Source organism: Colobus angolensis, unplaced genomic scaffold (genome assembly GCF_000951035.1).
Source record: "Colobus angolensis palliatus isolate OR3802 unplaced genomic scaffold, Cang.pa_1.0 Scaffold344, whole genome shotgun sequence".
NCBI lineage: Eukaryota > Metazoa > Chordata > Mammalia > Primates > Cercopithecidae > Colobus > Colobus angolensis.
The window spans coordinates 780,597-807,092 of NW_012116755.1; the positions used below are offsets into that span (position 1 = coordinate 780,597).

The 26,496-nt window shown below is 42.1% G+C and overlaps 1 protein-coding gene across 5 annotated transcripts in view; it reads left to right on the top strand.

Annotated features, from left to right (window-relative positions):
* Nucleotides 1–23,699, top strand: part of TCAIM (T cell activation inhibitor, mitochondrial) — a 71,721-nt gene extending 48,022 nt beyond the window's left edge. For all 5 annotated transcript variants that reach the window (XM_011952610.1, XM_011952613.1, XM_011952611.1 and 2 more), the window contains 6 exons: nucleotides 6,879–7,001; nucleotides 10,722–10,819; nucleotides 11,066–11,157; nucleotides 14,659–14,891; nucleotides 15,498–15,629; nucleotides 21,665–23,699. In XM_011952610.1, coding sequence (XP_011808000.1) covers nucleotides 6,879–7,001; nucleotides 10,722–10,819; nucleotides 11,066–11,157; nucleotides 14,659–14,891; nucleotides 15,498–15,629; nucleotides 21,665–21,905 — 919 coding nt within the window. In that variant the 3' untranslated portion in view covers nucleotides 21,906–23,699. The remainder of the gene's footprint in view (nucleotides 1–6,878; nucleotides 7,002–10,721; nucleotides 10,820–11,065; nucleotides 11,158–14,658; nucleotides 14,892–15,497; nucleotides 15,630–21,664) is intronic.
* The last annotated feature ends 2,797 nt before the right edge of the window (nucleotides 23,700–26,496 follow it).

Sequence of the window (26,496 nt, forward strand, 5' to 3'; positions counted from 1 at the left end):
CCACAGAAAATTTGCCGGAATAGGGCCAGGCAAACTGGCTCACACCTATAATCCCAGCTACTCAAGAGGCTGAGACAGGAGAATCACTTGAGCCCGGGAGGCGAAGGTTGCAGTGAGCTGAGATTGCACCACTGTCCATCAGCCTGGGCAACAGAGCCAGAAACTGGGGGGAAAAAAAAAAACCACACACTTTAAAATTAGCCACACCTGTAGTTCTTTCGACTCCTGAGGCCAAGTAGGAGGATTGCTTGAGCCCAGGAGTTCAAAGTTACAGTGAGCTATTGATGGCAGCAGCAGCCCCATCTGGAGCAGCCACTGCTAAGACGCTGGCTGCAGCAGGAGAGAGGTGGCCGGGGCTGCATGCTCTTCAGAGCTGGTGTGGGCTGGGAACAGGCGGGAGCCCTGCCTCCTACTGAATTGGTAGGGTGGGAGCCACATGCTCCCTGGCGCAGCTGCAGCTGCCCAGCCACCCACTCTGGACTGGGACATCTCTGGGCTCTCAGGGGCCTGGGAACCCCCGCCCCTGCCAGCTCAGAAGTACCTGCTCCCACTCCCTGGCCTCTCCCAACTCCCAGTGCCCACTCAGGTGCAGAGCAAAGTTGTAGCAGAGCCTGGGCGCTGTCACAACCTGGCCAGGGTGGTGCTGACACACCAGCCCCCTGCTGTCTCTGTCCCCTCTGGACTTTGGGTGCTGATGAGCATGGGAGGGAGGCATGGTGAGGGTGGCTGAGGGCAGCTTGGCCCAGGCCTGCAGGTGCCCCTCAGCACAAACAGCCTGGGTACCATGGATGGCATGTTGATGGCGGGAGGCAGATAGGTTTCTGGGCAGAAAGGGCCAGGGCCCTGATGAAACCCCACCTTCAAGCCAGGAACAGCCTGAAGTGTGGGGACTGGGCTGCCAGTTCCAGGTGAAGTCCGTGGCCCAGAGTAAAGACTTCATTGATGACGGTTCGGCCAATTGGATGGGCCTTTTTGCAGGCCCACCAGGAAAAACCTTTCTGAGCACATAAAAACCCTGAACTCAGCCAGACTCATGCCAACATTGGGACTGCCAGCTGCAGGAAGGAGTTACCCACTTCAGGTCCCCTCAATGTTGAGACAGCCTGCCTGTGAAAAGGAGCTACCCACTGTGTGTCTCTTCTCTGCTGAGAGCTGGACACTCGTGGGGACCACCTGCCTGCAGAAAGGAGCTACCCCAGGTCTCCTGAGAGCTGTTCTATCACTCACTGAAGCTCCTCTCTGACTTGCTCATCCTCCAGTTGTCCACATACCTCATTCTTCCTGGACATGGGACAAGAACTTGTGAACACCTAATGGTGGGACTTAAAGAGCTATAACACAAACAGAGCTGAAACACGCCCTCTGCTCACCACATTACAAGTGACAAGGAGAGAAAAGCTGCAGCCCTTCGGGGAGGCCAGACCTAGGGGCTCCCCAAGCCAGGGCTGTGACACCCACTTTGGGGCCCTGTGGTTCCTGGTGTCTCCAAGCTTCCAGGAACCACCACGTTCCTCGGTTCCCACAGTGGTACACCTGGTCATCTGCAGCCTTGCATGGAGCCAGCGCCTGTGCTGGTGCATGGGTTTGCCTGCTCCACTGCAGTCAGCACACCTGGCTGTGCACACTGGCTGGACCCTGCGTTCACTCACACACCCCTTGCCACTCTGTGCCTGGCTGGCCCTTGGCAGACGTGGGATCTGGGCCAGTAGTGTGAGCGGAGTGCAGCCTGCCAGGCAAAGTGGGCAGAATGAGCCCAGTGGGCCTGAGCCCAACTCAGGCAAGGACACTACCAACCACAGAGGTTTCCAGCTGGAAAAGCGACACCCCAAGGATCCCGTGACACTATGATTGTGCTGTTGTACTCCAGCCTGGGCAATAGAGCAAGGCCCTGTCTCTAAAATAAAAAAGGTAGAGACTAAAATAAAAAAAAAGAATATTTGCAGAAATAATATAAAGAAGTCCCATGTAATTTCCACCCAAATTCCTCAAATGTTAACTTTGTACTACATTTGCTTTATCATTTTATATATATGTTTAAATATTGAAATTATATATGTATATTTATACACATTTTTTCTCTAAACCATTTGAGTAAGTTGCAGCCACAATGTCCCTTTACCCCTGAATACCTAGGTTGTACATTTTTTAAATATAAAAACATTATCTTGGAAAATAATAAAAATTAAAAAGTTAACACTTATGACAATACTGTTAGCTAACCCTGAGATGTTATTCAAATGTCACTCATTTTCTGAGCACTGCCCTTTATTAGGAAAAGAAAATCCCAAATCATGAGCCACATTTGGTTGTCAAATCTCTTTAGTCTTTTTTAATCTGGAACAGTTCCTCAGTGTTTTCTTGTCTTTCATTACCCTGATGAATACAAGCCAGTTATTTTGTAGAATGTCTTACCATTTGTTTATCTGATGTTTCCTCATAATTACAGTCAGAGTTTTTCACAGGCCTACCCCAGAAGTGATGTTGTGGTGTTTTCAGTGGATTATGTAGGAGGCATGTGATGTTTATGTAACCCATTACTAATGATACTAATTTCTTCCAGGAAGTTATGATTTTTTTTCCTTTAATTAGCTTCTGTTAAGGAAATATTTAGGGCTATATAAATATTCTTTTACTCCTTAGATTTTTACTACCTCACTTGCTCTAATATTCATTGATGATTCTTGCTTGAATCACATATTACTCTGCTGGTTGCCACATGTTGATTTCTTCATTTCATCATCTCTTCATATGGGGACTATGTGAAGTGCCTATGTCCCCATCTTTCCTATTATTCTCTTACTTTCTGGTTCACCAAGTTGTTCCAGGTTCATCTGTACTGTTCCTGTTCCAAAGTTTGATTCAGTTTTGCCAGGAAGCTCTGGCTCTTTCTAGTAGGGATTGGTTTATAGACACCAACATCTCAGTGCTACATGTGCTCAGTTACTACTAATCCTCTCAGTGGCCAGAGCCAGGAAACATGTATCTTTATATCTGTATATATTAAAAACCATGGCCGGGCGCGGTGGCTCACGCCTGTAATCCCAACACTTTGGGAGACCAAGGTGGGTGGATCACAAGGTCAGGAGTTCAAGACCAGTCTGGCCAATATGGTGAAGCCCCGTCTTTACTAATAATACAAAAATTAGCCGGGCATGGTGGTGCCCACCTGTAGTCCCAGCTACTCAGGAGGCTGAAGCAGAAGAATCACTCTAACCTGGGAGGCGGAGGTTGCAGTGAGCTGAGATCATGCCACTGCACTCCAGCCTGGGTGACACAGTGAGACTCCGTCTCAAAAAATAATAATAATAAAAACAAAAACCATGTTGAGAGTCTTTGTTTTTACTTCAGTTTTTAGAAACAAAACACAAATATTGTTAGGCTAGACCAGTTGATTTTTATACATTAAATGTAAGAATTCCAAAAATCAATTCATGAATCTATAAGATCATATTTGAATCTATGTTTCAAAACATTTGGGCCCCAAACCAAACATAGTGTATCATTTGATAATTCATATGTCAATAAATCGTGCTTTCTCTTACATGATTTTAAGTAAGTTGAACAATATGTATTACTTAATAAGTGTGGAAAAGTTGGAAAATTGTAATGCTATATCCAATAGTAGTGATATAAATTAAGATATATTTACCTGCTTAATCACATGCCATGCAGAAGTGACAAAATGTTTACCAGTATTCTTAAAGAGGGTATAGGAAGGATTATTAATTGCTATGCAACGTCAGTGAATTTAAAAAAAACAATTGAACACTTTCACCTAGAGGATAAACTTCCAATTCCCTTTCTCAGTGTGTAAGACCCTTCATGGTCTGACCCCAGTTTACCCGTCGTCCCTCTCCAGTCTCTTATGCCCTTCTCTCCCTCTAAGCATCCTGTCATCTGGGCACATTGGCTCATCTCATAGATCTTTGTGCACTATTATGATTGACATGCCATTCTCTCTCACCTACCTGGAAAGATCTGATACATCTTTTGGGTTCCAGATCACATACTACCTGTTCGACAGAATCTTCCAGGAAGAATTACTTCTTCTTTTCTCATACTAGTTCTTCTATTCTAATTACTTATCTCTATATTCCTTATTAAATGTGTCTTCCTTTAAAACAAGGACTTTATCTTCCTTGTAATTCCAACACAACACAATGTCAGGCATTCAGGATAAACGTTTAATAGATGCATAATGATTTGTCAGTTTCAATATTCTAAACTTGATAATTGTTAAATACTTTAGATCACAACATCTAAAACATATAAAGTGACTATTAAGGAACCTAGTGCTCCCTTCAGTAGTACATATACTAAAAATGGAATGAGGCCAGGTATAGTGACTCACACCTTTAATGCCAGCACTTTGGGATGCCAGTTGGGGAAGATCACTTGAGCCCAGGAGTTGAAGACCAGTTTGGGCAACATAGCAAGACCTCATCTCTACAAATAATAATTTTTAAAAATTAGGTGGGCATGGTAGCACATGCTTGTAGTCCCAGCTACTAGAGAGGCTAAGGCTAGAGGATCACTTGAGCCCAGGAGGTTGAGACTGCAGTGAGCCATGATCACACCAATCTATTCTAGCCTGGTCAACATAGTTAGACCCCATCTCAAAAAAATTGGAACAATACAGAGAAGATTAGCATAGCCAGTTAAAAAAAATTTTTTTAAGAAAAAATGGCCAGGCATGGTGGCTCATGCCTATAATCCTAGCATTTTGGCAGGCCAAGGCAGGAGAATCACTTGAGCACAGAAGTTTGGGGCCAGCCTGGGCCTAAGTGAGACCTAGTCTGTACAAAAAAATAAGAAGAAGAAAGGGAACCTCTGGTTTTCCTGGAGTTTTCTGTTGCATAGTAATGCCTAGGGCCCACTCCCTACCACCTTGTTTTGGAATCTGAAATGTTCCCCTCAGCCCAGAGTCACTTTACCATTCTATCCCCGCTCCCTCACCACCCACTCCTGCAGCAGCTCATCAGCCTCCCAGGACTCCATCCAGGTCACTCATTTCTCTGGACTTCCCTTGGGTAGCCAGTGACCCTGAGCACTAACAAGCACCCTTGTGTCATGATTATAGCACCAAGTGAGAGACGGTTTCTACAGAGGTGGTGCTGCTTTCTAGAAGGCCACACAGGCTTTCAGCTGTTTTCTGAAAGCTGTCTTCTAACTTTAAAGATTTTTTTTGTTTTGTTTTTAATTTTTGGATGAAATCTTACTCTGTCACCCAAGCTCTGGAGTGCAGTGGCGTGATCTCAGCTCACTGCAACCTCCGCCTCCCGGTTCAAGCGATTCTCCTGCCTCAGCCTCCTAAGTTGCTGGGATTACAGGTGCACGCCAACACGTCAGGCTAATTTTTTGTATTTTTTAGTAGATACGGGGTTTCACCACCTTGGCCAGGCTGGTCTCGAACTCCTGACTTCATGATCTGCCCACCTCAGCCTCCCAAAGTGCTGGGATCACAGACTTGAGCCATCACACCCGGCCAAAGCATTTTTGATATTTAGTTCTTATAAGACTATTGAGGTAAACATTCTAAGAAATACAGGTTTAGAGAACATCTTTCTGCTGAGCTGATTATAGAGTTGATATAGTTGAGACGAGACTGAAACTGGACATTTGGTTGGGTGGAAAGGAATGGAGGTGTCACTGAGCACCAGGGTAGTGAAGAGGCCCTCCTGGAAGGAGGGTGTGGCAAAATGACTAGATTGGTAAGGTCTGACCAGTCAGAGGGACTAGGTTACAGGGATGAGGGAATAAGCATTGGGAGCTCAGGGTAGTAATATCCAAGACTAAAATAAAGGGAGAAACTGGAGTCCACCCAGCTAGAATCCACAAAGTAATCTTTTCATATTCCTTCATCAGGACCCATTGCCTCTTAATTGTCACTAGTCCCATCAGATATGTCTGTTGAGTTTGACTTTTACACCTTTTTAGCTCTATTATAATATTTGGTCACTTACTCCATAATTAGTATTAGTTCTACCCTCCCATATGTGTATGGCTGACATCAGTGAAGATCTAGTATAGCTTACTGAAGGTAGTAATAAACACACTTTGAAGTATTTTTAATTTAAAAAAATTATATCTAGAAATCTAGTGACAGGTTTGATATAATTAAAATTTAATTTTTTAATATGCAAAGGAAGTTGTCATAACTAGAATATGATTTGACAGGTGTTGGCAGTTCTCCAAGCAACTTATTTTAAAAGTAGGTATTTCTGAAAAAGAATAGGTAGAAGTAAAGGTTTGATTGAAAACTCGGTTTAACACTGGGGCTGCTTTAAGGTAATGTATGTGTCCTTTTTTTTTTGAGTACAATTTTTTTTAACTTTTAGGTTCGGCGGTACATGTGTAGGTTTGTTATATAAATAAACTCTCATCACAGGGGTTTGTTGTACAGTTAATTTTGTTACCTAGGTACTAAGCCTAGTACCCTATAGTTGTTTTTACTGATCCTGTCTTCTATCCTCTACCTTCAAGTGGGCCCCAGTGTCTGTTGTTCCCCTCTTTGTGTCCATGTGGTCTCATCATTTAGCTCCTTTTTATAAGTGAGAACAAGCAGTATTTGGTTTTCTGTTCCTGTGTTAGTTTGCTAAGGATGATAGCCTCCAGCGTCATCCATGTTCCCATGAAATACAAAAACTCATTCTTTTTTATGGCTGCATAGTATTCCATCATATATATATATATACCACATTTTCTTTATCCAATCTATTGATTAGGTTGATTCCAAGTCTTTGCTATTGTGAATATGCAAGTGCATGCATGTGTCTTTTAATAGTAGAAATACTTATATTATGGTTAGTATTAAAGTGTGTGTGTGTGTATATATATATACATATATATATCTCCCCCTCTCTCTCTTTTCCTTCTAGATCCTGGTTAGATAACAATGGGAAAAGTGCTGTTAAAAACCTAAAGAACAGTTTGCCACTTAGAAAAGAACTAGATCGTTTAAAAGATGAACTGTCTCATCAATTGCAACTGTCAGATATCAGGTAATAAAGAAGAGAGAACCTAATTTAGAAATTAAAATGAATTACCAACTGATAAGCTTTTCAGCAGCTAAATATTTGCATCTTTAACTTTAATGGCTCTGATAACTGAGTACTCTTCAATTCTCTTTATGAACATCATGAAATGTTCATCTGTGTAAGAAAACTCTTAGTAATTTCTTATTTTAAATATTGAAGTAAGGCTGTACACAGTGGCTCTTGCCTGTAATCCGAGCACTTTGGGAGGATCCGAGCACAAGGTGGGAGGATCACTTGAGCCCAGGAGTTCAAGACTAGCCTGGGCAACAGGCTAGTAGACCCTATGTCTACAAAACTTAAAAAAAAAAATTAGCTAGGCACGGTGCCTGCACCTGTAGTCTCAGCTACTTGGAAGGATGAGGCAAGAGGATCACTTAAGCCCAGGAGCTTGAGGCTGCAGTGAGCTATAATTGCATCACTGCACTGCGGCCTAGGTGACAGAGCAAGACTTCGTCTCAATTTATATATATGTTACTTCTTTCTTCTATATATAGATAAAGAAGTAAGGCTTAAGTACTGACATTTTTGGCATAATAAACTTTTTTACATAATAAGTTTGTAAGAAAAATACCCTATTCCATATACACAAAATATATAAAAAATAATTATGCCCCCATCTTATAAGATATTTAAGGCCAGGCACAGTGACTCATACCTCTAGCACTTTGGGAGGTCAAGGCAGGAGAATCACTTGAGGCCAGGAGTTTGAGACCAGCCTGGGAAACATAGCAAGACCCCATCTCTAAATAATAATAAGTGTTTTAAAAGATTAGTATTTGAGTTTAAAAAGAGGAGGGGAGGGAGAAAATGGATGTTGTATTCTTGGTTCTATATTATATCGCGGAACTTTTTAAGTAAGTTTTCATAAACTTGAAAATTGCAGTTATATAAAGATCCATGCTGAAATTTATTGCGGAATAGATTTAACAGTTCTTAAAACTGTAAGGAAAGGAAAAGGAGGAGTCAGGTCATTCAGTCATTGGACTTCCCATCAATAGAACTCAGAAAAATCGTCATCTAGTCTTCATGTTTAAACATCTTTGTTACTTTTTGCTATAGCCTGTTTTGTTGTTTTCAATTCTCATTATTAGGACTTTTTTTTCTTATATTAAAACAAATGACTATTTGGGTACCATAAAAACACCTTTTTTTCCTGTGTTTACAGAGTACAGATAGTATTTACATGTTCTGTTCTTGTATAATCAAATCATCATAAGATAATTCAGAATTTCAAAGCATTCTTTTAGACTTCCATGTGTGAAATGTTTGAATGTATGCATATATCTGTTATTTTACCATCACACTAATCATTTTCAGATTAAACTTTATTATAGGGGGTTCTTCCCATTCCATAGTCTATTAGCATAAACTTTTCTAACTAAAAATAGTAAGATCATTTTTAAAAGTTTATAAGGTAAATAAATTAATGTGCATGCAAATAACTTTTTCTAATAGAAATTTTAAAAGATCTGTCAAAGCAGACTGGGTTAAGAAAATGAAAGGATTTCTTAGCCGGGCGCGGTAGCTCAAGCTTGTAATCCCAGCACTTTGGGAGGCCGAGACGGGTGGATCACGAGGTCAGGAGATTGAGACCATCCTGGCTAACACGGTGAAACCCCGTCTCTACTAAAAAATACAAAAAAAAAAAACTAGCCGGGCGAGGTGGCGGGCGCCTGTAGTCCCAGCTACTCTGGAGGCTGAGGCAGGAGAATGGCGTAAACCCAGGAGGCAGAGCTTGCAGTGAGCTGAGATCCGGCCACTGCACTCCAGCCTGGGCGACAGAGCGAGACTCTGTCTCAAAAAAAAAAAAAAAAAAAGAAAATGAAAGGATTTCTTAAACAGAAAAAAAAAGAAATAAACATTATTTTACAGTATTATGGAGAAATTTCTCAGCTTTAATTTATATTATGGTAAATGTCAATAGATATAACCTGGCCGGGTACGGTGGCTCACGCCTGTAATCCTAGCACTTTGGGAGGCCAAGGCAGGCAAATGACGAGGTCAGGAGTTTGAGACCAGCCTGACCAACATGGTGAAACCCCGTCTCTACTAAAAATACAAGAATTAGCCAAGCCTGGTGGTGCATGCCTGTAATCCCAGCTACTCAGGAGGCTGAGGCAGGAGAATTACTTGAACCCGGGAGATGGAGGTTGCGGTGAACCAAGAGCACACCACTGCACTCCAGCCTGGGTGACACAGTAAGACTCTGTCTCAAAATATATATATATATATATATTTATATATCCCACATAAGCAAAAACTCCTTGGAGTTTTCAATTTTTAAGAGTATAAAAGGGCCCCTGAGACCATAACATTTGAGGACTATGGGCATGAGGGCTTCTTTACTTGCTAAAAAAAATTAGCCAAAACTCCAGCAAACAGAAACATTAACTAATGACATTGTTTTTCATTCTAAACAGCCTATATAGAACACCATTTTTAATGAAAACAGCATTTACTACTTTTGTCACTTAAATTTTTTAATGTCAAATAATCAAAAATTAATATTCTTTGAAATTATATTTTACTTTTTAAATTGTAGTTTAAAGAAAAAATTTTTTAAACAAGTTTTCATTTTATCAGAAATGACATTCATCAGAATCAGTATTAGGATAAAAGAAGAACCTGTGTTTCTTGAGAGCCTGTCTTGAATGCCTGGACTCCTTCACACACATGACCTCATTTGATGTCTACTACCCGTGCAGCAGGAAACATCCTCACTTTGCATGCATGAAAGTGAAAACCTTAGGAAGGCTAAAAGCAGCTTGTTCAAGGTTACAGAGCTAGTAAACCACCTTAGAACTCCAAGGTGGGTTTTCTGACACCACTCAAGACCAGCGCTCTTCACAGTTACACAGCAGGGCCTCTGACATCGTGTCCATGTCAGGTTCCATGTGTCACTGGGCTTTAACATTAATTTCTGAAATGAGCAGATACACGTGATTTCATCAAAATCACTTTCTCTAGAATGAGATAAAAAGAACCTGAGGTCAGGTACGGTGGCTCACGCCTGTAATCCCAACATTCTGGGAGGCCGAGGCAGTGGATCACTTGAGCCCAGGTGTTCAAGACCAGCCTGAGCAACATGGTGAAACCCTGTCTCTCCAAAAAAAATTTTTGAAGTAGCCAGCCATGGTGGCGCATGCCTTTAGTCCTAGCTACTCGTGAGGCTGAGGTAGGAGGATCTCTTGAGCAGAGGAGGTCAAGGCTGCAGTGAGCCATGACTGCACCACTGCATTCCCGCCTGGGCGACCAAGTGAGACCCTGTCTCAAAAACAGAAAAGAGAACCTGATAAACCTAACTGGAATTCCTAGTTGGAACTTGAATCTAAAACAAAACCATCATCATTATAACAATGTGAAAAAGAAAAATACTTTTTTCAAAGTTTTCCCATTTCATCATCTTATTTTTAAATAGAAACATCATATATTTGCTTTTTTTAAATCTTTGGATACCTGAGCATAGTAGTAATAATTCTGCCCTCTGGTAAACAATTCATTTTCCATGTGGTTGCTTATCTAAAAATTAACTAGCTTAGAAACATATGATCAATCTAAACATGTGATGTGCCAGCTTCAGAAAGAGACTCATTGGCTTCCCAAGGACTCCCGTAGTTGTGGTGAGTGCGTGCTCCTTCTTCGGGGTGCCACTTGTTAACATGCTTGTGTGCTCTGTTGGCCTAGGTGGCAGAGGAGCTGGGGCGTCGCCCACCGCTGTAGCCAGCTGCATAGTTTAAGCCGCTTAGCACAGCAGAATTTGGAAACACTTAAAAAAGCAAAAGGTAAACATTACCCATTTTCTTTTAAAAAATCACCTAGCTGCTATGTACATCTATAAATTTTAATGGAAAAACCAAGTAACTTTTATCATAGCTGAACTTTTAAACCTGTTCTTTGAATAAAGCAGTGGCATAAAATTAGCCTTTAAGCTTGTACTGAATTTAATCCTGAGTTTATACACTATTGGCACAATGCAGAAAGAATGAAGCACCTTGACCATGACCAAAGGTTTTGTGTTTTATCATCAGGGTGTACAATCATATTTACAGACCGTTCTGGCATGAGTGCGGTGGGCCATGTGATGCTAGGAACAATGGATGTCCATCATCACTGGACAAAAGTAAGAAAGAGCCTTAAAATTAAAAACTTCTTGTCATTCATATACTTTCATTTCCAACAATGCTATAATGTTAATGAACCAAAAAAAATTGTGTTCTGTTTTTGTTTTTGTTTTTTAATGTTTTTAATCATAGTGTCAGCTGTTTTCAGATCAGATGCTGAAATATCATATACTTAAAATACTTAAGAAGGAAGACTGATTTTTAAGGCAGTTTTTGTCTGGTAATACTGCATTCTTTTCTGAAGCACAGCCTGAAAGCCTATATTCTGTTGTTTTGTTTTACTTGTTCTTAACAGATTTATTGAGGTATAACTGACATTTAATAAACTGCACATGTTTCTTGTGTGTTGTTTGGTATGTTGACATATATGTATGCCCATGAAGCCATTATCACAGTCAAGATAGCAAACAGATCCAACACCTGGGCATATACGTGAGCATATGGCCCTTTGTAAACACTCCCTCCCATCCCACCACCCCCTCTCCAAGCAACCACTGGTCTGCTTTCTGTCACTATAGCTTGGTTTTGGAGTTTTATAAGTGGAATCATAGGGCTTGCAAACTTTTGTGTCTGGTTTCTTTCACTGTCTCATTTTGAGATTCATCCATGCTGTTGCATGTATTGAGAGTTTATTCCTTTTTATTACTATGTACTATATTTCATTGTATAAAATGCCACAGTTTATTCATTCACCTGTTGATGGACATAGGGTCGTATCACTTTGTGACTGTTACAAATAAAGCTGCTATGAACATTTGTGTACAAATATATGGACATATATTTCCTTTCTCTTGGCTAAATACCTAAAATAGAATGGCTGGATCATATGGTAGAGTATTTTAACTTTTTAAAAAACTGCCAACACTTAACTATGGTCATCTTTTTAATTTTAGTCAGTCTAATAGCTCTGTGGTACAATCTCATTCAATGTTTAATTTGCATTTCTCTAATAATAAATAATGGTGAGCATCTTTTCATGTGCTTATTTGTCATCCACATATCTTCTTTAGTGAAGCGTCTGTTCAAATCAAATATTTATTTCATAGAAAATACTTGCAAACCACATATCTGACAAAGATATTATATCTAGAATATATTTCAAAACTCTTAAATTTCAGCAGGAAAAGAAAAAACCAATCCAACTAAAAAGGGGCAATCTAAAACTCTCAAAATTCAACAGTTAAAAAAAAAAAAACCACTAAAAAGGGCTACTAAAAAAACCAGTCCAACTAAAAACGGTGACATGAAATGACATGTCACCAAAGAGAATGTACAGATGACATGTAAGCACATAAAAACATATTCATTGGCTGGGCACTATGGCTCACGCCTGTAATCCCAGTGCTTTGGGAGGCCAAGACAGGTGGATCACGAGGTCAGGAGTTCAAGACCAACCTGGTAAACACAGTGAAACCCCGTCTCTACTAAAAATTTAAAAAAAAAAAAAATTAGCTGGGCATGGTGGCAGGCGCCTATAGTCCCAGCTACTTGGGAGGCTGAGGCAGGAGAATCACTTGAACCCGGGAGGCGGAAGTTGCAGTAAGCCGAGATTGTGCCACTGCACTCCAGCCTGGGCAACACAGCGAGACTCTGTCTCAAAATAAATAGATAGAAAGATAGATTAGACAGACAGACAGACAGATAGATAAAACCACAGTGCATTATCACTACACACTTACCAGGACGGCTAAAATGAAAAATAGTTACATGCTGGTGAGAATGCAGAGAAAATAGGTCATTCATGCATTGCTGATGGGAATGTAAAATGGTACAGGCATTCTGGAAAAAGACTATAATGGTTTCTTAGAAAACTAAACATGACCCAGCAGTCACCCTCAGGTATTGACAGCAGAGAAATGAAAACTTGTGTTCACACCAACACCTGTACATGAATGTTTATAATAGCCAAAAACTAGGAAAAACGTGAATGTTCTTCAGTGTGTGAATAGCTAAACAAACTGGTACATCCCTACCATAGGATTCTACTCAGCAATGAAAAGGAGTGAGCTATTGATACATGCAGCAACTGGATGGATCTTAAGGGCATTGTGCTGAGTGAAAAAGTCAGTCTCAAAAGGTTACAAACTGTTTGATTCTATTTATATAACATCCTTGGAATAATAAAATGATAGGAAGAAAAGATTCATGGTTGCCAGGAAGTAGAGAGAGGGGAGCAGAGGTGTCAGTGCTATAAACGGGATCCCTGTGATGGAATTCCTGTGTGTTTTGACTGTGGCAGTGTCACATGGCTCCATACACATATAATACAGTAAATACACATGTGAAAAATACACAAATGCATGCAAGTAAAACTGATGACCTCTGAGTAAGATTAATGAATCGTATCAATGTCAATTTCCTGGTTGTGATATTATACCAATAATTGTATAAGATGTACTGTTAAGTGAAAGGTATATGAACCTACAATTATCTCAAAACAAAAAGTTTTTAAAATGTAGTTACCATATATACATGAGTAACCCATAGAAAAATTGAAAAATAGGGAGTAAAATTATTTTCCACAAGATGTTAAAAGTAGATTATAAATAATTTGTAGAATTTTTACATAGCTATTGCTTTTATTATAGCAGAGTTTTTAATGCCTTCCAACTCTTCTAAAAGACCCTGGCTTTTAATAGAAAATCTTAAGTCCTTAGTGGTCCTTCCCTGACCCAGCCACTACATCCCCCTTGAGCCCTTCTCTTTCCTTTCCCTCGCAGCAGGTCACATGCCAGCCATACCAAACTCCTTATTGTTTCCAAACATGTTGCTCCTTTCCATGGTTCCATATTTGCACATGCTCTTTTTCCTTCCCCCAAAACAGCCCTTACATTCACGTGCCATTTCTAAATCTTACTTAATGTTTAAGATTGATCGAATTAGACTCCCTTAGAAACCTTTGCCTGAACCTCCTCTGTATCCACTCACCCTGATTTGGCATTTAGTATGCTAAATTCGGATTTTTGTTTCCTTGTACCCCAACTTTGAGTGCCAACCAAACAGGGACAAACTCTTACAATCTGTACCCTTCAAGTGCCTAACTCTTGGAGTATATGGTAGGTGCGCAATCATATTTATTGCACTTAATTGAGTTTAGTTACTTTAAAGTAAATTTTGAAGGAATAGACTGAGTTGAAATACATACACTTTATTTCTAAAACCTTTATTATACCATTTAATAATTCTAAACTAATTGAAGATTCTTACCTAAATATTTAAATAATAGTGCTTAGGATCAGGACTTACTTTTATTTGGAGCATATTTTATTTTGGAACCTTACAAATTCCCATCTAAAAATCCCAAAGATTTACAGTGGCTTGTTTTGAATATTAATATTTCCAGAATTCAATTAAGGGTTTTTTTTTATCTCTTACTTGAACTTTCTTTCAATGAAAAGCATTTTCTCATTAAAAATGTCTTAATGCCATTTACTGGAATTCTAAAATTAAATTATAGTAACATAAAGCTAATCCTTTCTTTCCCTTTGTTAACACTGTAGCTTTTTGAAAGATTGCCAAGTTATTTTGACCTTCAGAGGAGGCTGATGATTTTAGAAGACCAAATAAGCTATCTTTTAGGTGGCATACAAGTTGTTTATATTGAAGAATTACAGCCAGTATTGACACTTGAAGAATATTACTCTCTTCTTGATGTGTTTTATAATAGACTGTTGAAAAGTAGAATACCATTTCACCCTCGAAGTTTGCGTGGTTTACAAATGATCCTTAACAGGTAAATATCTAAGATAGAAGGATTACTTTTATTCCTTCGTCTAGGTAGGTTGTGTGTGTAAATGCATTAAATTGTTTTGTATTTCAATGGGTAGTTCTTAAGAATTAAAGAAGAAAATGCCACTACTTGTGTTAGGAACCCTCTTCTACACTCTAGAAAAGCCAGCATGGGAGGATTGAAGGATTTAATGTCTAGAACATTCTTTGAATATATTGCTGAGCAGATTTACTGGGCAAAGTCAATCCAATGGAAAACATTATAAGATTAAACTAATAGTAAATCAGTAGCCAACATTTGTGGTGTATACACTGTTTGCTGAGCACTGTGTTGGGTACTTATATGCATTCTGTCTTTAGCTCTGACAACCTCACTGTGCAGCAGGTCACCCCTTGCATGTGACAGATAAGGAAGGTCAGAGGGCTTGCAAGTAGGTCGTGATCCTGAAGAAGTGTGTCTTTGGGGGCAGCAAAGCTTTAAGTTGCTGCACTTTTGAGGTGGCTTTTCTTGATGATTTTTTTTATTTTCCTGAAGACTAATAAAACATTTTCTCCAGTGGGGGAGAAGAGAGGGTCAGTGGTTTTTCCTTTAACGTATATTTTATTGCAGTGACAGATATGCTCCAAGCTTGCATGAACTCGGGCATTTTAATATTCCAACACTCTGTGATCCAGCAAATCTCCAGTGGTTTATTCTCACCAAAGCTCAGCAGGCAAGAGAGAACATGAAAAGAAAGGAAGAGTAAGTACTGCCAGTCCTCTGTAAAGTCAGATCATTCAGTCTAACTGAAAACTTCAGATATTTGGAACTCATAAATATGGGACCTGGATTTGTAGATATTCCATATTTATTTATTCCCTACCTAAATTATGTTACCACCATGGACCTCAGTTTGAGAAGTTCAGCTTCTTAAAAGTCAATTCAGGAGCAGAATGAAAAATAAGAATATCAGCAAGGAATTTTCCAGATGGAAAAGACTGGCAACAAGGAAAAGTATTGATTATTTCTTGATTAATAAGAATCTTTATTGTTTAAAATTTTTCAAACTGTCGATATAAAAAGAACTTTATCTGTATCTTAATTAAGTTGAGAAGAAACCTTAAAGTAAAAAAATCGTCTTAAGCCGGGCACAGTGGCTCACGCCTGTAATCCCAGCACTTTGGGAGGCTGAGGCAGGCAGATCACTTGTGAGGTCAGGAGTTTGAGACCAGCCTGGCCAACATGGTGAAACCCCATCTCTACTAAAAATACAAAAATTATCCAGGTGTTGTGGCAGTCACCTCTAGTCCCAGCTACTCAGGAGGCCAAGACAGGAGAATGGCTTGAACCCAGGAGGCGGAGTTTGCAGTGAGCTGAGATCACAACACTGCACTCCAGCCTGGATGACAGAGAGAGATAAAGAAAGATAATAAACCTTTTAACTGTTGATATAAAGAAAACTTTATCTGCATTTTAATTAAGTTGAGAAGAAACCTTAAAAAATCATTTTAGGCCAGGCACAGTGGCTCAAGCCTGTAATCCCAGCACTTTAGGAGGCCGAGGCAAGGAGATCACTTGAGCCCAGGAGTTCAAGACCAGGCTAGGCAACATGGTGAAACCCTGGGCAATATGGTGGGAAAAAAAAAAAAATTAGCCAGGCATGGTGGCACTTGCTTGTGTCCCAGCTACTCAGGAGGCTGAGGTGGGAGGATTGATTGAGCCTGGGTGGCCAAGGCTGCAGTGAGCTGTGATCGCACCCCTGCACTCCAGCCTGGGTGACATAATGAAATCCTTTCTCAAAAAAAATACATTTTAGTTCCTAAGCAGTGTTGTTCTTATGTTGTTTGTATCTTTGAAGGAGTCCTATTATAGCCAACAGTTTCCTGTTTTGTAGGTGGTAAGATACTGCTTGATACTGTTTTATGTATCACCTGTGAAGAAATGAGGTCATGTACTTAGCCATCATTTACAATGACTGTTATGTGCCCAAAGCTGAGATCAATGCCATTGATAGAAAGACTCAGACATGATCTCTGCCTCCTGGAATTGTTTCTAGTAGGAGATGTGAGTGCTGTCAATTTGCCAGTGGTAGCTGCAGCACAATCCAGTGGGAAGAGCCAAAGCTGACACCCTGGGAGCATAGGGGACAAGGGAAGGCAACGGCAGAGAACAGGATGGAAGCTGGAGAGAATGCCAATCCACATGTCCATGGAGGGAAATTTCAAGGAGAAGAGAGGAGGACAGGGTAATGGGACCTGGTTGTTTAGCAGGGTGCCAGTGGAAGCAGTTCTCCTGCCTTACTGTTCATTTGAGGTTCAGTTTCCACAAAGTGCTCTTTTTAAAAGCCAGGAATTTTAAATATAGAGAGAGGCTAGGTTTGGTGGCTCACACCTGTAATCTCAGAACTTTGGGAGGCCGAGGTGGGCAGATCACTTGAGGTGAAACCCCGTCTCCACTAAAAATATGGAAATTAGCCAGGCGTGGTGGTGCACACCTATAATCCCAGCTACTCAGGAGGCTGAAGCAGGAGAATCACTTGAACCCAGGAGGCAGAGGTTGCAGTGAGCCAAGATCACACCATTGCACTCCAGCCTGGGCGACAGAGCGAGACTCTGTCTCAGAAAAATAAATAAATTCTATTTATTTATTTTAGAATTATATAATTCTATATAATTCATGGTTAGGGATGGCAACTAACCATGGAAGCCATTCTTTGAACAAGAGACAGCGAGATCATTTTATGTATAAAATAAATGAAGGAGCAGCATCTCTTGTTTTCCTTATGGAACTGATGACAACTCGGTAGACCAGATCCTATCACACCCTACCTCTTGATTGGCTGTTAAGTATTTGTTAGTGCTATTTCTTTTCTCAATTTTACGTCTGCTTTAACCCTCAAGAACAATTCTAGCCAACTGTTCATCATTAGGACTGATGATTTTGTTTGCTATAACCTATCAGCTGCTTTTTCTCTTGTTCTCTCTGACCATTTTATAGCTTTCGAGTAATGCTATTACATTGTGAGAGAGCAAAGTAAAAAGAAAAACATTCAAATAGGTCAATTTGTGAATGTTCTGTCCTACCAGTTGCTCAGGCGAATAAAAACCAGCGAGTCATCTTGATTCCTCTCCCCTGTCTCACTCCCTGCCCCAGTCCACCTTCAGAGCAGACCCGGAAAGAAACTCACCTCTTCTCTTTTCCTTTCCTGCTGCACCTGGTCTGAGCCTCCATCATTTTGTGATGGCCTCTTGTCTGGTCTTCAGGCTTCCACACTCAGCACCTCCCCAACCCGCAGTGGACTCTCGTCAGAGCAGCAGTGGGAACCTAGTCAGAGCTGTTACTCCTCTGCCCAGTGCCCACAGACCCTCTGCCCACTCCCTTCTCTCAGCTCAGCTCCTGGGACTCTCCTCTCACTCGTTCTGCTGCAGCCTTTTTATCCTCCTCGAGCACTCTTGACATGTATCCGCTCCTAGGCCTGTGTGCTTTCCGCCAGCCTGAGGTCCTCCTTCCTCAGAAATCGCAGCTTCCTCAGGCCCTGCTCACATTCCACCTTCTCTGGCCACACAACTTGCAGCATGGAACCCCCACCCTCTGCTGCACTCTCCTCTCCACCTCAGCCGGCCTGCCTTTCTCCATCCACCTCAGCAAATTTGCAGTTTCCTTATTAATGTGCTCTCTCTCTCTCCTTCCCAAAAGAAGGTAAGCTCGCTAAGGGCAGACTTCAGTCTATTTTGTTCCCTCCGGTGCCAACTGGGATGAGTGCCTGGCGCACAGGGGGCCTTCAGGAAATACCCGTTGACCTTTCACCTGCTTCCTTAGCCTTTTTCTGGCTCTGGGCCCCAGAGTCCTCATCCCTATACTTAGCTCCCAAGGAGGGGAAGCACTTGCTGCTGGTCCCAGCCTTCCTTCCTGCTCAGTCATCATCCTTGTGCCCCTGACTCTGGGCCCAGGAGCCTCTCCTCGCCTTTGCTGTCTTTCCTTCCTTAGCTCTGCTGTCCCTGCCCTAGTAAGACACCTTCATTATATTCGCAGAGCAGTGATGCAGACTAACTTCTTTCCTTCCATGAAGCATGTTCCTAGAGAGTGGTTTTCAGATACTTTTTAACTTATAAGGTAGATTCTTAAGTGGAAACATAGTTTATTTTATTAGGTTCGTGCAAAAGGAATTGCAGTTTTTTGCCATTAAAAAAAAAGTGGCAAAAACTGCAATTCCTTTTACACCAACCTAATAAAAAAGAGTAAAGCGCTCAGTTGTTCTGGTTCAAAAGAAAAGGAGCCAGAGGCCACCCATGCTCACGGGGTCCTCAGAGTAGCAGCTCTGCAGGACCCTCAGCTTGCTGAACAGTTAAAAAAAAAAAAAAAAAAAGTGGGGGGAAAAAGCCCACACTATTCTAAGCTGGTATGTACAACCCAAAACTGTATGACTGGTGGGTCCTGTCTGCTGGCCCTGCCTGGCTGGCATGTAGACAGTGTTTGATGCCTGTGGAGCCCCCGGTCCTTTGGAGGCTGCTGATAGCCTAGTTCACAGTTCTTCTGTAGGGTGGTAACAACCCAGAGCAACCTGCGCCTGAGAATCGGCCAGCTCTCCCTAGCGGGGGCATTCCCCACTTATGTTTCTGTAGTAACCCACGCAGATGTTTCCTTTTACTCTATATCATATATTTCAAATTTTAAAATCACTTAGATAAATTGGAAACAATCAAAATGTACAGTAATAGAAGAATGTTTAAGTAGTTCTGATGCATGTAGTAGAAACAGTAACTAAAGGCTGGGCATGGTGGCTCACACTTATAATCCCAGTACTTTGGCAGGCTAAGGCAGGAGGATCACTTGAGCCCAGGAGTTCAAGACCAGCCTGGGCTACATGGTGAGACCTCATCTCTACAAAAAATTTAAAAATTAGCTGGGTATGGTGGTGTGCACCTGTAGTCTCAGCTACTTGGGAAGCTGAGGCAGGTGGTTTGCCTAAGCCTGGGTGGTCAAGGCTGCAGTGAACCATGGTCACGACACTGATACTCCAGCCTGGGCAACAGCGAGACCCTATCTCAAGGCCAGGCACGGTGGCTCACACCTGTAATCCCAGCACTTTGGGAGGCTGAGCGTGGTGGATCACCTAAGGTCACGAGTTCAAGACCAGCCTGGCCAACATGGCGAAACCCTGCCTCTACTAAAAATACAAAAAATAGCCAGGCGTGGTGGTGCATGCATGTAATCCCAGCTACTTGGGAGGCTGAAGCAGGATAATCGCTTGAACCTGGGAGGCAGAGGTTACAGTGAGCCAAGATCCCGCCACTGCACTCCAGCCTGGGCAACAGAGCAAGACTCCATCTCAGGAAAAAAAAAAAAAAAATTCCTGCTGACTGTAGAGGCACACAAGGATGAGGAAAGGCTCGTACACGTTATTACCCTGTTGAGGGGACAGCCCTGGGGAACCTTAACAAGGGCTGCCTTCTCAATGCTTTTCTAAGATTGCACCTCAGAAGAACTGATGGGTTCTCCTATATAAAGCTTGTGACCCATGGGTCTGGGAAACCCTGGGATGAGACTGTAAGCTTCTAAAAGGAATGAGAATGAGAGTCTTGCCCAGATTTTAAAGATGTATTGTTGGAGAACTATGCAGTAACATGGTCACACTGCAAGGCTTCTCATTTCTAAGCATAGTTGTTAATGTCTTTTCTTGACAAGTGAAAAATACCTTTACAGAAAAAGTTACTCATCCCCTCCTATTGATAGAAGTTTAAGGGTTCTTTCTGTCTAATCCTGGAGAGATTAGAAGTAGGCCCAGCTGTGAAACATTTTCAGAACCATCAGCCCTGACTGCTGTCTGTCTGCTTGAATCTCTAAGCAGCACTGTGTAGGAGAGTAATCTTACAGAAAAAGCAAACAGCACTTAAGAAAGTGATCAGTATTATAGGCCAGGATAACTAACTGCTATGACCATTTCTGTTTTTACTGTCTAGTTCATGGAAATTCTATAGCACCTACTTTTCTATGCAGAGTTTAAGGGTGATTAAATGTAAGATATTTGGACATTTTAAACCAATGAAGTATTTTAAATAGACTGGCTCAGGGACACGACCATGGCAGTTTTGCTTTATTCACGTTGTTAAATGGGCTTGCTGAGTAACTCATGTGTTGGTCTAGATGTAGCACATTGAATCCACTTATCAAAACACCATATCCCTAAGCACTTGCCACCTGTGGGAGAAAGTATTTGAGACACTGAGTTCTGCCTAGAATTGTATACTTTGTAGACCTGAACTGAAGCCCCTGATGGAATAAGAGAGTTGTAACCTCAGGCAGAGGGGAGGGAATAGACAGGGGGCTGGTGAGGTAGGAGAGTAAGAGTGAAGAGAACCTGTCCTCCTCAGGATCCTGGTTTTCCGTGAGTCTGCTTTTATCTGGGAAATCTTTAGACAGCGTTACTGCCCAAGGTTTAAACTTTAGGTGGGTCCTAAAACTAGGGGTTTTATATTCTTCATTTTCTGCTTCCTTCAGTCACTAACAGCTGCTAGGTAAGGCAATATAAGAGCTTTTTAAATTTTATGTTATTTTTAGCCCTTTACTGCTAAAAACATTACCAAATACTTTCAGAGATCCATGTGACAGAAACTCAAAAGATTCAACACATGATGCCTATTGGCATGTCTTCCAAACGTACAGTTTGGCCTTTGTGGGTGGCGTTTTCGGTGTTGTGAGTGCAGAGTTATGGCCCCAATATGTAAGAATATATTTACATTGTGTGTTCTTTTATTTGGTTGTAGCTTATGACAATATTTTTATTTTCTATATAATAGGTTAAAGGTTATTGAAAATGAATTGATACAGGCATCAACAAAGAAATTTTCTTTGGAGAAGTTATATAAAGAGCCCAGCATTTCTAGTATACAAATGGTGGATTGTTGTAAGAGACTTCTAGAACAATCACTGCCTTACCTACATGGGATGCACCTCTGCATTTCACATTTTTACTCTGTTATGCAAGATGGAGACCTTTGTATTCCTTGGAATTGGAAGAATGGAGAAGCCATTAAGTAACACAGAAATCTGTTTTATTTTTTTAAGAGATAAGAAAGGAACTTAAATTAAAAATATTTAAATCCACAATTTGATATAACAGTATTATTTACATATCCATAGCATAAGAACAAAGCTTCTAACTGCTGCTTTAAAAGTAGACTTTAAAAAAAAAAAAGTTAATTTCTGCTAGGAAATGTATTTTAAAAAGGTTTTATAGGCCAGGCGTGGTGGCTCCTTCTCGTGGTCCCAGCTACTTAGGGAGGTTAAGACAGGATCACTTGAGCCCAGGAGGCCAAGGTTGCAGCGAGCCCACATGGCACCATTGCCCTCCAGCCTGAGCAACAGAACAAGACCCTGTCCCAAAAAATAATAATAATAATTTAAAATAAATAAGTAACTAATAAAAAGATTTTATATCCCAGTCTTACGATGTTGGTTGACAAGGCTAGATAAAAAGATGTTAGAATGAAAGAACGTATTTTTAGTGATATGTAAATGAAGGATTCTACAATAGTCATATATTTTTATATGAATGAATGTTGGGTTGGGCTGGAGAGGTATGTGTGTATAAATACAAAGGTCTCACATTCAGAGTATAGCTCTGAAATAATGGAACTCTGGTCTGCAATTCAACATGCATCTGTATAGTTACATCTCATGTAAATATACACACACATATTTTGCAGCCAGTAATTGACAGTTAATGTCCAAAACAGATGATTGATAGGTAGCAAAAATTAGATAACCACCAATTTTGCCCAAGAGAAAGACTGGAAGGACTAAAAGCAGTTGAATATATGGTACTGACATTGTCATAAGCGGTCTGATAACCAGTTTATTAAAACGTGCATTAACGGAGAATTTAATTTTAAACCCATAATTTGTCCTATCCATTAAAATATTATAATTATTAGTAGTATGAAACCAACAGGAAATGTTTTTGAATCATTTAGCGAGATGACTCATTTGTTTCATGGGCAAACACTATCCAGGAAAATCCTTGCCTGTTTCCCAAAGAGCTCTAAGAAATAGAATCAAGTGTAAAATGGTTCAGACTATTCAGGATTTCTTGTCACTCTTCTCAACCCTGATCTTCCTGTTCTTACTGATGTTTGAAACCCTTTCATTAGCCCCGGCCTGGTTAAAGCCCCTCAGAGTCACCTCTCATTCATCGCAATACAATTTAACCCCAAGTGGTTGATGGTGTCCGCAGCACGGCCGAGAGACCTGATCTCTGGATTCAGTGCTTTTAGCTCTTCGGGTTTACCCTAAGATTCCATCGGGCAATATTTTTAACCAATCCAAAAGCTCTTCAGGTCATTTCTGAAGAGGACAAGGTGAATCCTGGCTTGGAACACCATTTTTGGGCTCTTGCTGCTGAATGAATCAGAAAGGAATTTTTTCTGAAAAGCATTAGAAAGTAAAGGGGATGTTAAAATCAGTTCTTGCAGTATGTTTTATATTTATCTAAGACACTGATTATTTTAAAAGCTTTTACATTCAAATGTGTATTCAAAAGAAGTACTGATTTGTAATTATTGTAGTTTGTGTATATCATCCCGTTTAACTGTGCCTAACAACTCTACTTAAATTTTGATTTCTAGTGTAACAAATGTTTCCTGTAAAGATTTTCCAGAGCCAAATAATGGGAGTGAAAAATTCCTTAAGTGTTATATAAGAAAATATATTAGAAAATCAGGTTTGGATTATACCATTTCCAAAATATACTAATATAGAATCCTCAGTAATATGTTTTGAATTGGATTTTGTCTCAGAAATAATTGTTACATAATAAAGAATACATCAACCAGATAACTGTTTTTTTCTTGTTACCCAACTGTTAGTAGTTTTAGAACTATTGCAGTATAATAGGAAATTAGAAGAAATTGGTACTTGTATATGCCTGTTTGACTTCCTCTCCCACTCTAACATGAAGGAGAAAATTCTGTCCCACCACTGAAAGCTGGCACAGGAGCAGGCCCCTCTCACTGTTTCTACAAAGTCTTGGGTGAGAAGTGGTCTCCAAAGGGACCTGAGCTCTAGCTCAGGCCTGTCCCACGGGAGAAACAGGCCTGCACTCCCCTGCCCAGGCTGTCGCGGCAGGAAGGCATGTGTGCGTCCCTAGGACAGGTTCTTACCAGGCCGTACTTCCTCCTTTCTCTTAAAGGATTCCACCTCCAGGCAGCCTTCCTGAGCTAATGAGAGGGTGGTGGGCTTTCAGAAGTGGCCAGGTGGGACAAAAGGGACCAGGGCTGTCTCAAGGGCCAGCTCACCTTTGGCATCTCTAGGGAGTAAGTGTATATCACAGACAGAGGTCCCTGGAGTTAACCCCCTCCAGCTTAGGTCACTGTCCCAGCAACCTGATGCCCCTGCGTTCCCCATGCTAACTTGACCTCTTTCATGGAGCCTGCTGCCCTGGAGAATTCTGCCCAGGCTTCCCTGGAACAAACCAAGCAGATCAAATCAATCCCATGGAGACTGATGGGCCCCAAGGCTGCAGGCTCCTCTGTAGGGGACCATGGTCCTGGCAACCCCCCACCCACAGGCCAAGGTACAGGAGCCACAGAGGCATCCAGTGAGGCCTGGCAACTGGCTAACCATGAAGTGCCCACCCTGTTCCAAGACCACCCTCCTACCTGTGCCACCTGGCCAAAGACCCCTACCGCAGGCCCTCTGACATGGCACGGTTACAACAGGTCCCATCCATGGGTAAAAACTGACCCCGATACAGAGTCCCAGTGGCTGCGGATGCTAAGTGACCCCGGGTGCAAGACCCACCCCTCACTTGTCCTCAGTCTCCCCACCTATAAAAGGAGGCACCAAGGCATATTCTTGCCACCCTGAGCAAATCTGTCCCAGGAAGCCAGACTGCTCCCATGGGTGGTCCTTGGCCAGCCTAAGTACCCCTTATTCCATAGCAGTTGGGCAAGAACATGAAGAAAGAAATGGAGCAGCCAGTGCCCCAGACAGATCAGACCTGCTTCGGTGCTGTGGGACCCTTTTCCCCCAAGTCTTGGCTACTACAACCTGGTTCTCTTGACTGCTCAAAACCCTTCCCTCAGGCCAGGTGCAGTGGCTCACACCTGTAATCCCAACTACTTGGGAGGCTGAGACAGGAGAATCACTTGAACCCAGGGGGCAGAGGTTGCAGTGAGCCACTATCGCACCATTGCACTCCAGCTTGGGTGACACAGCAAGACTCCATCTGAAAAACAAAACAAAAAACGCTTTCCCTCATGGGAACTGTTACGGAGCGTTTTAGGGATTTTCTTCCCTAAGCTGACAGATATTACATATCGGAGGACTGAGGCCCAGACTAGGGAAGAGACTTGTCCAGGGCCCTTCTGCCTGCTGCAGGCAGGAGAGGTGAGATTAGAATCCAGGTGTCCCAGGATCTGAGCAGGCAGAAGCACCCCTGACTCTGGGCAAGCCCACCATGAGGTCAGCACAGGTCTAGGGTCACCACCACGTGAGTCCTCAGAGCAGCACTGCTCCATCTGGGAGGAGGGTAGGCTCGCAGCACAGAAGGACACACAGGGACCTTAGATGTTCCCTGGGTGGCCAGGCGCGTCAGTCCTGGCACGATGGTAGGAATGAATGAGCCGGCAGCTGAGAGGGCCTAACTTGCTTCTACAGAACTGCCGTGCAGTTTGGGTCAGGGTAGCACCCTGCAGCTCTGCTCCCCACTGCTCCCATGGGAATCCCAGCAGGCCTCGCCCCTCACACCTCCCACCAGCTAAACTGCTCAGGGAGCCCCATTCTCCCTCTGCTCCAGCCAGGTCACGGGGCGCACTGGGACCACAAACGTGCCTAGGAGTGTCATGCTCGGGGTGATGTTTGCACACCTCTGCCCCAAAGTGCCCACCACCAGCCTGAGCAACATAGTGAGACCCCTTGTCTACTAAAAATAAGAAAAATTAGCCAGGCATGGTGGCACGTGTGTGCGTGCCTGTAATCCCAGCTACTAGGGAGGCTGAGGCAGGAGGATCACTCGAGCCCAGAAGGTCTAGGCTGCAGTGAGCTGTGATTGCACCACTGCACTCCAACCTGGGCGACAGAGTGAGACCCTGTCTCAAAAAGTCCCCACCACGCCACTCATCTGGGGGGAAGTGGCTCAGCAGAGTGTGCTGCCCAAACTAAAAGGGCCATCAGACTTTCACCCTCACAATCTTCAGAAGTGGGAAGCGGTCCGTTTTTCTTTTTCATTTTCTCATTTGTCACTACCACGGGCACTGGCCTAGACCTGTTGGCCGCCTGCATGAGCCAGAGACTTCTAGGTCAGCAGGACAGCAGAGATGCCTCAGGAGGGGCTGTGTGATTGGGAGGCAGGGATAATCTGTGTAGGTGCCAGCCCTGGCGCCTCACTTTTATCCCCACCCAGAAGTGCAGGATGTTTTTTGTTTTTTGGTTTTGGGTTTGGGGTTTGGGATTTTTGTTTGTTTGTTTGTTTTCCAGATAAGGTCCCCCTCTGTCGCCCAGAATGGAGTACAATGGCACTATCTCACCTCACTGCAACCTCTGCCTCCTGGGCTCAAGCAATCCTCCCACCTCAGCCTCCTGAGTAGCTCATACTACAGGTATATGCCACCACGGCCAGCTAATTTTTGTA